The sequence below is a fragment of the Macaca mulatta genome, chromosome 15 (genome assembly GCF_049350105.2).
Source record: "Macaca mulatta isolate MMU2019108-1 chromosome 15, T2T-MMU8v2.0, whole genome shotgun sequence".
NCBI lineage: Eukaryota > Metazoa > Chordata > Mammalia > Primates > Cercopithecidae > Macaca > Macaca mulatta.
The window spans coordinates 124,628,530-124,641,335 of NC_133420.1; the positions used below are offsets into that span (position 1 = coordinate 124,628,530).

Sequence of the window (12,806 nt, forward strand, 5' to 3'; positions counted from 1 at the left end):
GTTCCACATGAGAGTTCAGTGGGGACACAGATCCAAACCATACAGTTTCACCTCTGGCCCCTCCAAATCTTGTGTCCTTCTCACATTGTAAAATACACTTATGCCTTTCCAACAGTACTCCAAAGTCTTTACTCATTCCAGCACTAACTCAAAAGTCCAAAGTCTCATCAGAGACAAGGCTAGTACCTTCCACCTATGAGCCTGTAAAATCAAAAACAGATTAGTTACTTCTAAGATAAAATGGGGATATAGGCATTGGGTAAATACTCCCGTTCCAAAAAAGAGAAATCAGCCAAAAGAAAGGGGCTACAAGCTCCATGCAAGTCTGAGACCTAGCAGAGCAGTCATTCATCCTTAAAGCTCCAAAATACTCCATGGGCACACTGATGCACAGGGTGGGTTCCCAAGTCCTTGGGCAGCTCAGCTCCTGTAGCTTTGCAGGGTTCATCTCCTAAGGCTGCTGTCATGGGCTGGCATTGAGTTCCTATGGCTTTTCCAGACACAAGGTGCAAGCTGCTGGTGACACTGTCATTCCAGGATCTGGAGGAGAGTGGCCCTCTTCTCGCAGCTGCACTAGGCAGTGCCCCAATGGGGGCTCTGTGTTGGGGATCCAACCCCACATTTCCCCTCTGTGCTGCCCTGGTAAAGGTTCTCTGCTCCTGTAGCAGGCTTCTGCCTGGACATTCAGGTTTTTCCATATATCCTCTGAAATCCAGGTGGAAGTTCCCAAGCTTCAACTCTTGCATTCTGTGCACCTGCACGCTAAACACCACATAGGAGACACCAAGGCTTATGGCCTGCACCCTCTTAAGCAGTATCCTGAACTGTACTTGGGCCAATTTTAGCTACAGCTGGAGCTGCTAGGGTGCAGGGAGCAGTGTCCTGGGGCTGCACAGGGCAGCAGGGCCCTGGGCATAGCCCACAAAACCACCCTTTCCTCCTAGGCCTCTGAGCCTGTATTGGGAGGGGCTACCTGGAAGGTCTCTGAAATGCCTTCAAGGCATTTTTCCCATTGTCTTGAGTATCAGCACTTGCCTGCCTTTTCGGTGTGCAAATTTCTCCAGCCTGCTTGAATTGCTCTCTTGTAAATGGACTTTTCTTTTCTACCACATGGCCAGGCTGCAAATTTTCCAAACTTCTATGCTCTGCTTCCCTTTTAAATATAAGTTCTACTTTCAGGTCATGTCTTTGCTCATGCATATGAGATAGGCTTTTAGAAGCAGCCAGGTGACTTCTTAAACATTTTACTTCCACTAGATACCCTAAATTCTCTGTCAAGTTCAGAGTTCCACAGATACCTAGGGCAGGGGCACAATCCAGCCAAGCTCTTTGCCAAGGTTTAACAAAAGTGACTTTTGCTCCAGTTCCTGGTAAGTTCCTCATTTCTATCTGAGACCTCCTCAGCCTGGCCTTCACTCTCCATATCACTATGAGCATTTTAGTTACAACCATTCAACAAGTCTCTAGGAAGTTCCAAATTTTCCCTCATCTTCTAGTCTTCTGAGCCCTTCCCACTCTTCCAACCTCTGCCCATTAGCCAGTTCCAAAGCTGCCTCCATATTTTCAAGTATCCTTCTTATTCCATTCTCGCATTACTATAAAGAAATACATGAAACTTGGTAATTTCTAAAGAAAAGAGGTCTGATTGTCTCATGGTTCTGCAGGCTGTACAGGAAGCATGGCAACATCTGCTTTGGGGGAGGCCTCATGGTGGAAGGCAAAGGGAGTGGGAGCAGGAGGAAGGGCGGGGGGGGGGGGGTGTTGCTACACACTTTTAAACAACCAGATCTCATGAGAACTCTACCACAAGACAACATCAAGGAGATGATGCTAAATCATTCATGAAGGATCCACCCCCATGACCCAGTCATCTCCCACAGACTCTACCTCCAACATTGGTGAACACAATTTGACATGAGATTTGGGTGGGGACAGATCCAAACCATATTAGACATGTTTTCAATAGGCTTTAGAATACAAAGATAAATAAGATATGAATAGACTCAACTCAGTCAAGTATGGTCCATTTCAGTTTTTCTGGCTTTTCCATTCTCTAGATACATAAAGGTAAACCAGTCATACCTCCTCCTCGTGACCCCATGGTCTACAGGGGATACTGTCAGGTATACATGTTTCATTACATTACAGCTGAAGAGCAAAGAGTGAGGACAGGGAAAGCTTCACAAAAAAAGTGATGACTGGTCCAAGTTTGTCACCAACATGCTCTGTGACTTTCCATGCTGGATCATGTGGGACAAGGCAGGACCTTCTCTGGGACATGGTTCATAACATCTTATATACAAAATAGCCAGGGCTAGAGTCCCAGCTGCTCCAAAATTCCATGATTCTAATATGGTGATACTTGTTTTTCCCATCAAAATGTTTTAAGAAAATAGTCCAAATTTTAAAATATGGTAAAAAAAAAAAAGTTTTATCTAAGTCTAATCTTAATGGCTATCCTTTCAAATTAAGTTTTTGCTAATGAATTTCATGGAACAACTTGTTCCATTAGTCTGTTTACTTAATGTCTTTATGTAATGTTTATTTGAAATATTATGCACATTATAAACTTTTGCATTAATTAGTATGATACCCAGTGTATGACATTATTATTATTTCAGAAAGCATTCTTTTTAATTTCACTTTAGATCACCCCTGTGATTTTAATTCCTGTATTTCTTTTGAAGGGAAATAGCTTTATCAAATAGGATTTTAGATTTTTAATTTTGTACTTCTTGAGCATATAAAGATTGCTTTTAGAAGTAAAATTTTAGTGAACTTGAAATTCTCAAAGAATCACTGAGATTTGAGAAGTGACTTTTTCTTAGAGGAATGATCCAGTGCACCAGAGAAAAATATTAATTAGGGCTGGATTTAATTACCACTGTAGATTTATTGGTGCAAGAATTTTGACAAGTTTTTATTGACTTTAAATAAAATTCATAGCCATTTAATAAGCTAAAAAAAGTATAATATTTGACCCCCCAATAATAGATGTTCAAACCATAAACATGGTTTTGCAAAGAAAATTATTAAAATCATTATTTAGAAAAAACTTTAGAATTGTGTTATTTTCTCTTTATCATAGTCAACTCCATAAACTTTTCTGGGTTATGTGCTTGCATTTTACGGAAATAGTTTTATCATTTGTAAAATTCCACAACTGAGTTTTGTTTTCATCAATATTTACATTGAGGTACTGTTAGGAGCTACAAAGTGGAATTACACTGTTGTTTATCTGGAAGCTCAAAAATGTTGAGATCATCTTTATTAGAATTTCTTTCATCTGCAGCTGTGTACTAGTTGAAAAAAACTGATGGAAGCTGAAAGATGGGATTAACTACCACCCTACTACTTAGTGTGTGTTAATCCTACTGACACGACTTCTACCCCTTTAAAATAGGGGATGAGAGCTACTTCGTAGAGCTCTTGTTAGAAAAAAGTGATTTAATATTGGTGTCTGGCATATAGAAAGAACTTAATAAAGATGATAGTTTTTGTTTTTTTGACATCTAAGAAGATTTAATTAACTTTCCTCAGTGGAAACTGTATCATTTTAGCAATACAATAATGTCTTAGCCATGAAATTTAGCATGTGTAATTAATGTAAAAATTATTGAGGTATTTTACATTGTATTTTTTGTGTTAAATTTTCAGCATCTTGTGTGTATTTTACACTTACAGCACATCTCAACCTGACTAGCCATATTTCAACTATCCGCCACTTGACCAATGACTGCAGCATTGGATAACAAAGATCTAGCCATATTTTGGGTAATTAATAAATGACTATCCCAAGGCAAACTTTCAAAACATAATTTTTCTTTCCAACAGACTACCATGGCTGCAGGAGTCTTGCCTCAGAATGAACAGCCATACTCTACCTTCATGAATAACAGCAAGTGTGTTGCAAACATGAAAGGTAATACCTCTTTAATACACTTTTTGTCTCTCTGTGCAAGCTAGCATTTAATAAAAGTAGCTATATGAATGGACACAAAAGAAAAGGCTCTCTTCTTCATCTTGGCCAAGATGATAAAGCAGTAAGTAATACATGCAACTTGGGATTCTAATATGAAGAAGAGAGCCCTACTTCTCCCAGTGTTTTTTCTCTCATGCTGTTTTGCTTTTTAATGATACCCCAGGCAAGGACAAGTGTCATGACTTGAACTCTTACTACCACATTTGCCCTTTACTCTTCCTGACCATCACAAGCTCTGAGCTGGGAGCCTTCCTGCTTCTACTTTCATGTTGCTGGTCTTGCTGCCACCACCAGCAGTTAACCAAGAGAGATGTTAAGTAATTTCTCTTGGCAGTACCACTTGCAGTATTTTCTAACTGCCCCCTTGGGGCTTTGCCGACATTCACTTTAGTCCTACTGTATAGAGAACTTTGAAGGATTTCTCCCCCAAGTATAGATTTGATGATAGGAAGAAGAGTAAAGGAGTAAGGGTCTAACTAAAGGTATTGAGTTCAACACTTGCTAGAACAAGTCAGTTCTGTTGTGTTCTTGTTGGAATCTGACCACTCCACCAGGGGGCGTTCTCTCTCATCAAGAAAATCATTGTTTCCCACTTCTCATCTTGTCCAAACTCCATATCCTTGTAGATCCTCCTTCATCCGTCTTTGCTGTGTTTCGCCCTAGAGGCACTAATACTACTGGTAACTACCATTTGTGGACAGCTTCTAGGTGCCAGACTTAATGTGTTAGTTTCCCTGGTCTTAGAAAGAAGTATTGTCTAAAACAAACGCAAGAATGATGTCTACTGGCTGCTTCCCTTCTAGAATAATGTTTCCTTCCCCCTGAGTAACTCTTCATCCAACAAGTCTGAGTCAGATGAACCTTTTTCCCTTTTCTTTCTTCTGTTGTAAATGTTACCTCTTAGTTGGTGTTTCTCAATGGCAATTCTGTTGTCTTTGGGGGTGGGACAACTCTTTGCTGTACTGGAGAACTCTGAGCAAGCATCTCTGCCCCCTCCCACTAAATCCAGTAGCATCCCCAGGTTCCAGTGACAATGAAAAAACCCGGCATGTTTCCAAACACCCCCAGGAAGGTCGCACCACCTCTATTGCGATCCACTAGGTATGCTGACTTTTACTTTTCCAAAAAACATCTTTTTAATTAAAATTTTCCTCTTAGTATAAATGCAGCTAATTTTTAGTTAGGAAAAAATCTAGACAAATAACATTTGCTTTATAGCTAATTTTAGTAAAGCATATCTCATCTATAAAGATAGTTATACTTTATTATGTTTGTGGATGGGAAGTATTTTTTAAATGTTATATAGTGAATCATGGGAAAATGTAATTGGGGGATACATAAATAAAGTATTTATTTTTAAAGGAAAATAGAAAACTTATCAAGAAGTAGCTGTGGAGTGAGACAGACCTAGAGTTAAATCTTGATTCTACTAGTTAAAAAAAAATTTTTTTTTTTTTTTTTGTCTTTTTGAGATGGAGTCTCACTCTGTTGCCTAGGCTGGAGGGCAGTGACACGATCTTGGCTCACTGCAGCCTCTGCCTCTCAGGTTCAAGAGATTCTCCTGTCAGTCTCCCGAGTAGCTGGGACCACAGGTGTGTGCCACCACGCCCAGCTGGTTTTTGTATTTTTAGTAGCGATGGGGTTTCACATGTTGGCCAGGCTGGTCTCAAACTCCTGACCTCAAATGACCTGCCTGCCTCAGCCTCCCAAAGAGATTACAGGAGTGAGCCACTATGCCTGGCCATTAAAAAAAAAAACAAAAAACTTTTATTATGGAAAATTTCAAACACAAAAGTATACAGAATAAAATAAAGATACCCATATTTGTATCATCCCCCATGTATGCATCATCCCTCAAATATGTACCATAACCCAGTTTTAACAATCTCAGCCACTCACTTCTCTCACAGTTCCCTGCACTTTGAAGCAAACTGAGGCATCGCATCATTTTATTTGTTAAATAACCACATCATTGGCCCGGCCCGGTAGCTCACACCTGTAATCTCAGCACTTTGGGAGGCTGAATTGGGTGGATCATAAGGTCAGGAGTTCGAGACCAGCCTGGCCAATATGGTGAAACCTCATCTCTACTAAAAATACAAAAAAATTAGCTGAGTGTGGTGGCATGTGCCTGTAATCTCAGCTACTTGAGAGGCTGAGGCGGGAGAATTGCTTGAACCCAGGAGGTGGAGGTTGCAGGGAGCCAAGATCATGTAGTACCCCTGCACTCTAGCCTTGGTGACAGAGTGAGACTCCATCTCAAAAATAATAATAATAATAATAATAACAATAAGCCACATCAATACTACCATACCTCAAATAATCAACAGTATTTGCTTGATATCATCAAATATCTAAACAGTGTTCAATTTCTAATTGTCTTATAGATATACCATAGATATATTTATATATATATCATGTGTGTGTATAATTTGTTTGAATTGGGATTCAAAAAAAGTCAATACATTGTAATTGGTTGCTATTTAGCTTCAATCTCTTTGCTTTTTTCTCTCCCAGGCTGGAGTGCAGTGGCATGATCTTGGCTCCCTGTAACCTCTGCCTCCCAAGTTCAAGCGATTCTCATGTTTCAGCCTCCCAAGTAGCTGGGATTACAGGCACGCGCCACCATACCTGGCTAATTTTTGTTTTCTTAGTAGAGACAGGGTTTAGCCATGTTGGCCAGGCTGGTCTCAAACTCCTGGCCTCAAGTGGTCCACCCACCATAGCCTCTGAAAGTGTTAGGATTACAGGCATGACCTACCTTGCCCAGCTTTCAATCTCTTTTAAACTTGGGCTTCCCTCTGTCTCTTTTTCCTTACAGTTTATTTGTTGAAGAAAACAGGTTTTTTTGCCTTGTGCAGTTTGCCACAGTCTGTATTTTGCTGATTATATCGGCATGGTATTTTCTATAAATTGGTAGATGGATGTAGAGTCTAGTCAGATTTTTTTTTAGTTGGCAAGACTGTTTCATGGGCAGTGCTATATTCCTGCCTCAGGATGCCCAGGCTGTATGATTGTCTTGCTTTTTGTGATGTTAATTTTTTTATTTTGAAATAATTTCAAACTTACAGTAATCGTACAAGAAAAGCACACAAAAGAACTCCTACATTCTATTCACCCAGAGACCCCCATTCAAGTTTTGTCAGCAGTCCCAATAATATCCTTTAATAGGAAAATGATTCTGGTAATGTTTTTTAAATCCCTTTCAAAGGCCTTAGTCACTCCTTTCTTGACCTTTATGACCTTAACATTTTTTAAGATTACAGACTTTTTTTTTTGTAACATGTTCCTCAGTTTGGGTTTGTCTCCTGTTTCCTCATGATAAGACTGAGATTATGCATTTTTGGTAGAAGGATCACAGATAGCACAAGATGTCGTTTTGCCCCATCACTGTTTAGTTTGATCACATCAGTAAAGCGGTGTCTGCTAAAGTTTATCCATTATAAATTATTCTTTCTCCCCTCATAATTAATATTTTAAGGAGAGATGCTTTCAGACTACGTAAATATCCTGTTCCACATCCAACTTTTACCTAACAGCTTTAGCATCTATTACTGTTTCTTGCCTGAATTAATTATTACTGTGATAGATAACTGGAGATTTTCTTCCCCTGCCCAACGCTCCAATAACTGGAGATTTTCTAATTTCATTATTCCTTCTGTCTTTATTAGTTGGCATTCTAGTGTAAGGAAGAATTTCCTGTTCTTATTTGTTCAATTGTTTATTTATTTAGCATGGATTCCTGTTTTGCTCAGTGGATTGTGATCCTGTACTATGATTTATTTGGATGCTCCAGTTTCCCCATATTTGGACAGTAAGAACCCCTTCAAGCTGTTTACAATGTCCATTTTACGTGTCCCCGCCATTCCTGTATTCCTCACTCTCTGGCACAGCAAGATCTTCCAGCTCATCTTATTCTTTTCTTGCCCTGGCCCAGAAATCAGCCATTTATTCAAGGAACCTTGGTTCTTTTTAGTAGGAAATGGTATTTAGAAACCAAGATCTGGTATGCTCACTACTACTGGAATATCATGATTCCCAACCCCTTTTAGGGGACAGAGCTAGGAAATACGTGTTCATACATATACATAAGTATCTGTCCATTTTTACGGGTACAGTCATCCCTCCTTGCACACAGGGGATTGGTTCCAGGACCCTCCCACCCCCGGTATACCAAATCCATGCATACTCAAGTCTCACAGTCTCCTCTGTGCTACCCACCCGTGCTAAAGGGTTTTGCATCTTGCATATACTGTATTTTCAGTCCCTTTTGGTTGATAAAAATCTGCATATAAGTGGACTAGCTCAGTTAAAACTTGTATTCAAGAGTCAACTGTATATTTATTTCTGTTTCTGTCTATATATATTGAAAACCACAAGTTCACTTTGGTACTTCCAATTCTTTTTTTTTTTTTTTTTTTTTAAGATGGAGTCTCCCTGTTGCCCAGGCTGGAGTCAGTGGCACAATCTCTACTCACTGCAACCTCCGCCTCCTGTGTTTAAGCAATTCTCCTGCCTCAGCCTCCCAAGTAGCAGGGATTACAGGCACCCACCACTGTGCCCACCTACTAATTTTTTTAGTAGAGACAGGGTTTCACCATGTTGGCCAGGCTGGTCTTGAACTCCTGACCTCAAGTGATCTGCCTACTTCGACCTCCCAAAGTGCTGGGATTATCGGCCTGAGCCACCATGCCCGGCCAGTACTTTCAATTCTAATCCAATATTACACCATCTTTATAGCTGTTCCCATTTATAATTATGTAAGAATGAGAAACCTGGCTCTTATTATCCCCAGTATGTTTGCTTGTTTACTCAGTCCTCCTTTTCCTAACCAGTCTCTCAACCCTGCCAGGCCATCACGCAACTCAGCTGTATTTTCCATACAGGGCCCGTACCCTGCCAGGCCCCACAGCATATGCCATGCACCTTACTAGTTGCCTTCCTTGTGTTGCCCTGACCTCTGCTAGATGACCCTTGCTTAGGCTTTATGTACAATCTTTCTCTTTGATTATATATACATGTTTAATTAAAATATTGAGATAATTGTACATTTACATGCAAATATAAGAAATAATACAGAGGGATCGTATTTACCCTTTATATAATTTCCACCAATAGTAGCAGCTTGAAAAACTATTGTGTAATAATAGTATCACAGCCAGGATATTGACATTGTTATGGTGAAAATACAGAACAGTTCCATCAACACAGGATCCTTCCTATTTCCTTTATAGTCAAACCCATCTACATTCATAACTCTGGCCTGTGGCAACCACTATGTGTTCCCCAGTTCTATAATTTTGTCTTTGCAAGAACGTTATGTGTATAAAATCACACAGTATGTAACCTTTTAGGAGTGATGTTTTTCAGTCAGCCGAATTCCTTGGAGTTTCATCCAGGTTGTTGTGTGTACCAATAGTTGATTCCTTTTTATTGTTGAGTAGTATTCCGTGGTATGGATGTACCACAGTGTGTTTATCAGTTCATTCACTGAAGGGTATCTGGATTCTTTCTAGTTTGGGGCTGTTATTAATAAAGCTGCTGTAAACATTCGTGTACAGATTTTTGTGTGTAGATGGATTTTTATTACTTTGGGATAAATACCCAAGAATTTCCTTTCTAGGTCATATGATAGTTGCATGTTTGACTTTATATGAAACTGCCAAACTGTTTTCCAGAGTAGTTGTACCATTTTACATTCCTACCAGCAATGTATGAGTGATCAAGCTTCTCTACATCCTCACCAGCATTAGGTTTTATCAGTATTTATTTTAGCCATTAGAGCTATATAGTGGTGTCTTTTGTGGTTTTAATTTGCATTTCCTTAATGGCTAATAATGATAACCTCTTTTCATGTGCTTATCTGCCATCTGTATATTCTCTTTTTACATATCAGTGCGTGTCTTTTATCCACTAATTTTTTTTTAACTCTTGAGTTTTAAGAGTTCTTTATATACTCTAGATATTAGATCTTGCTCTGATATGTGGTTTGCAGATACTTTCTCCCACTCTATAACTTACCTTTCTATCTCTTCATATGATCCTTCTCTGAGAAAAAGTTTTTAATTTTCATGAGGTCCGATTATTCTTTTATGGATTACACTTTTGCTGTCAAGTCTTCAGAACTTTTCATCTATCCTAGTGCCCTGAAGCTTTGTGAATGTGTTTGTAGATTCATTGTTGGGTTTCACTGATCTAATATATCTGTCCATCCACCAATACTACCCTGTCATGAATACTGTAGTTATATAATAGGCCTTAGTATTGGATAGAGTGATTCTTCCCACTTATTCTCTTTTTCAAGATCATTTTAGATAGGACCTGTGACTTTAAATATGCTTATTTATGTCAACAAAAAATATTACTGGGATTTTGATAAGAATTAAATTTGTAAATCAATTTGAGGAGATTGCCATCTTTGTTGCATCTTCTAATTTATAATCACAATATGTTTCTCTGTTTTTTATATCTTTGATTTCTTTCAGCAGAATTTTATAATTTTCAGCATATAGATTTATATATTTTTTTAATTATTTATTTATTTATTTATTTTGAGACGGAGTCTTGCTCTGTTACCCAGGCTGGAGTGCAGTGGCACGATCTCGGCTCACTGCAAGCTCTGCCTCTCGGGTTCATGCCATTCTCCTGCCTCAGCCTCCCAAGTAGCTGGGACTACAGGCACCCACCACCACACCTGGCTAATTTTTTGTATTATTTAGTAGAGATGGGGTTTCACCATGTTAGCCAGGATGGTCTTGATCTCCTGACAGCATGATCCGCCTGCCTCGGCCTCCCAAAGTGCTGGCATTACAGCCGTGAGCCACTGCGCCTGGCCAGATTCATACATGTTTTAAGTTTATACTTAAGTATTTCATTTTCTTTGGGGCGATTTTAACTGGTATTGTGGTTTGTTTGTTTGTTTATTTGTTTGTTTGTTTGTTTTGAGATGGAGTCTCACTCTGTTGCCTAGGATGGGAGTGCAGTGGCATGAACTCAGCTCACTGTAACCTCTGCCTCCCAGGTTCAAGCAATTCTCCTGCCTCAGCCTCCTGAGTAGCTGAGATTACAGGCACTTGCCACCATGCCCAGCTAATTTTTGTATTTTTAGCAGAGACACAGTTTTGCCATGTTGCCCAGGCTGGTCTCAAACTCCTGACTTCAGGTGATCCGCCTGCCTTGGCCTCCCAAAGTGCTGGGATTACAGTCATGAGCCACCACACGTGGCCTAGGTATTGTGTTTTTAAATGCAGTTTCCACATGTTTTTTGTTTGTGTATAGAAATGCGATTGATTTTGGTGTGTTGATTTTATGCCTTACTACTTTGCTGAGCTCACTTTCCATTCTGGGAAGTTTTTGGTGATTCCTTGGGATTTTCTTTCATAAACAATCATGTCTGCAAATAAGGACAGTTCTGTTTGCTCTTTTCCAATTCATATGCTGTTATTTTTTTTCTTGCCTTATCATAGTAGCCTAAAGCTTCTACCAAGCAGAAGTCACAAGAGCAGAATCTTTGCCTTCTTCCTGATCGTGGGGCGAAGGCATTCAGTCTTTTCCTTTTCAGTATGATGTTAGCAGTAAGTTTTCCATAACAAGTTGAATTAGTTCTCCTCCATTCTTAACTTGCTGAGAGTTTTTATCATGAGTCAGTGTTGAATTTTTTTTTGTCTAATGCTTTTTCTGTGTTAATTGATATGATCATATGATTTTTCTTCTTTAGCCTGTTGGTGTGGTGGATTATATTGATTGATTTTTTTAATGTTAAACCAGCCTGTACCTGTAATAAATTTCATTTGGTAGTAGTGTATAATTATTTTTATGCATTGCTGTATTTTATTTGCTCATATTTTGTTGAGGATTTTTTTCCTAAGTTCAGGATTGATGTTGGACTATAGTTTTCTCTTTTTGTACTCTATCTGCTTTTGGTATCAGGGTAATGTTAGCCTCATAAAAGGAAGTGGGAAATGTTCCTTCCTCTTCTATTTTCTGGAAGGCATTGTGGAAAATTGGTGCCCATTCTTCTCTAAATGTTTGGTAGCATTCTCCAGTGAGGTCGTTTAAGCCAGGAGATTTCTTTTGGGGAACTTTTTGTTTATTAATTCAATTTCTTTAATTTTTACAGAACTGTTCAGGTTGTCTCATTCATCTTGGTTGAGTCTTGGTAGTTGGCAGTGTTCAAGGAGTTGATCCATTTCTTCTCAGTTGTCAAGTTTATATCAATGATTTCTGATTTGTTTGTGTTAGTTCCTTGTTATTCTTTAAATGGATGCCAGATCTGCAGTGATAGCTCCTGTTTCATTCCTGAAATGGGTGATTTGTGTCTTTGTTTTATTTTTGTCAGTCTTGCCAGATCTGTAGTGATAGCTGTGTTTCATTCCTGATATGGGTGATTTGTGTCTTTTTAAAATTTTTGTCAGTCTTGCTAGAGGTTTATCAATTTTATTTCTTTTTTCACAGAGCCAGCTTCTTATATCACTGATTTTCACTGTTGTTTTCCTGTTTTTAATCTTACTGATTTATGTTCTTATTTTTATCTGTCCAATGCTTGTTTTGTGTGTGTTTTGCTCTCATTTTTCTAGTTTACTTTAGGTTGAAATCTGGATTGCTGATTTGAGACCTTTCCTCTCCTCTAACATAAGCATTAAGTGATAGAAATTTCTTACAAATCTCTGCTTTACCAGCGTCTTACATATATTTTGATATATTTTCATTTTGATTCAGTTCTGTGTGTTTTGTTAATTTCCTTCGAGACTTCCTATTTGACTTATGATTTATTTGTAAGTTTGACGTTTAATTTCCAAGTCTTTGGAGTTTTTCCTGTTGTCTT

General features: G+C 38.8%; 1 protein-coding gene across 6 annotated transcripts in view; it reads left to right on the forward strand.

Annotated features, from left to right (window-relative positions):
- The window catches only part of PTPDC1 (protein tyrosine phosphatase domain containing 1), a 120,351-nt gene that overhangs the window by 41,614 nt on the left and 65,931 nt on the right, over positions 1-12,806 (forward strand). For all 6 annotated transcript variants that reach the window (XM_077966437.1, XM_077966439.1, XM_077966438.1 and 3 more), the window contains exon 2: positions 3,835-3,922. In XM_077966437.1, coding sequence (XP_077822563.1) covers positions 3,841-3,922 — 82 coding nt within the window. In that variant the 5' untranslated portion in view covers positions 3,835-3,840. The remainder of the gene's footprint in view (positions 1-3,834; positions 3,923-12,806) is intronic.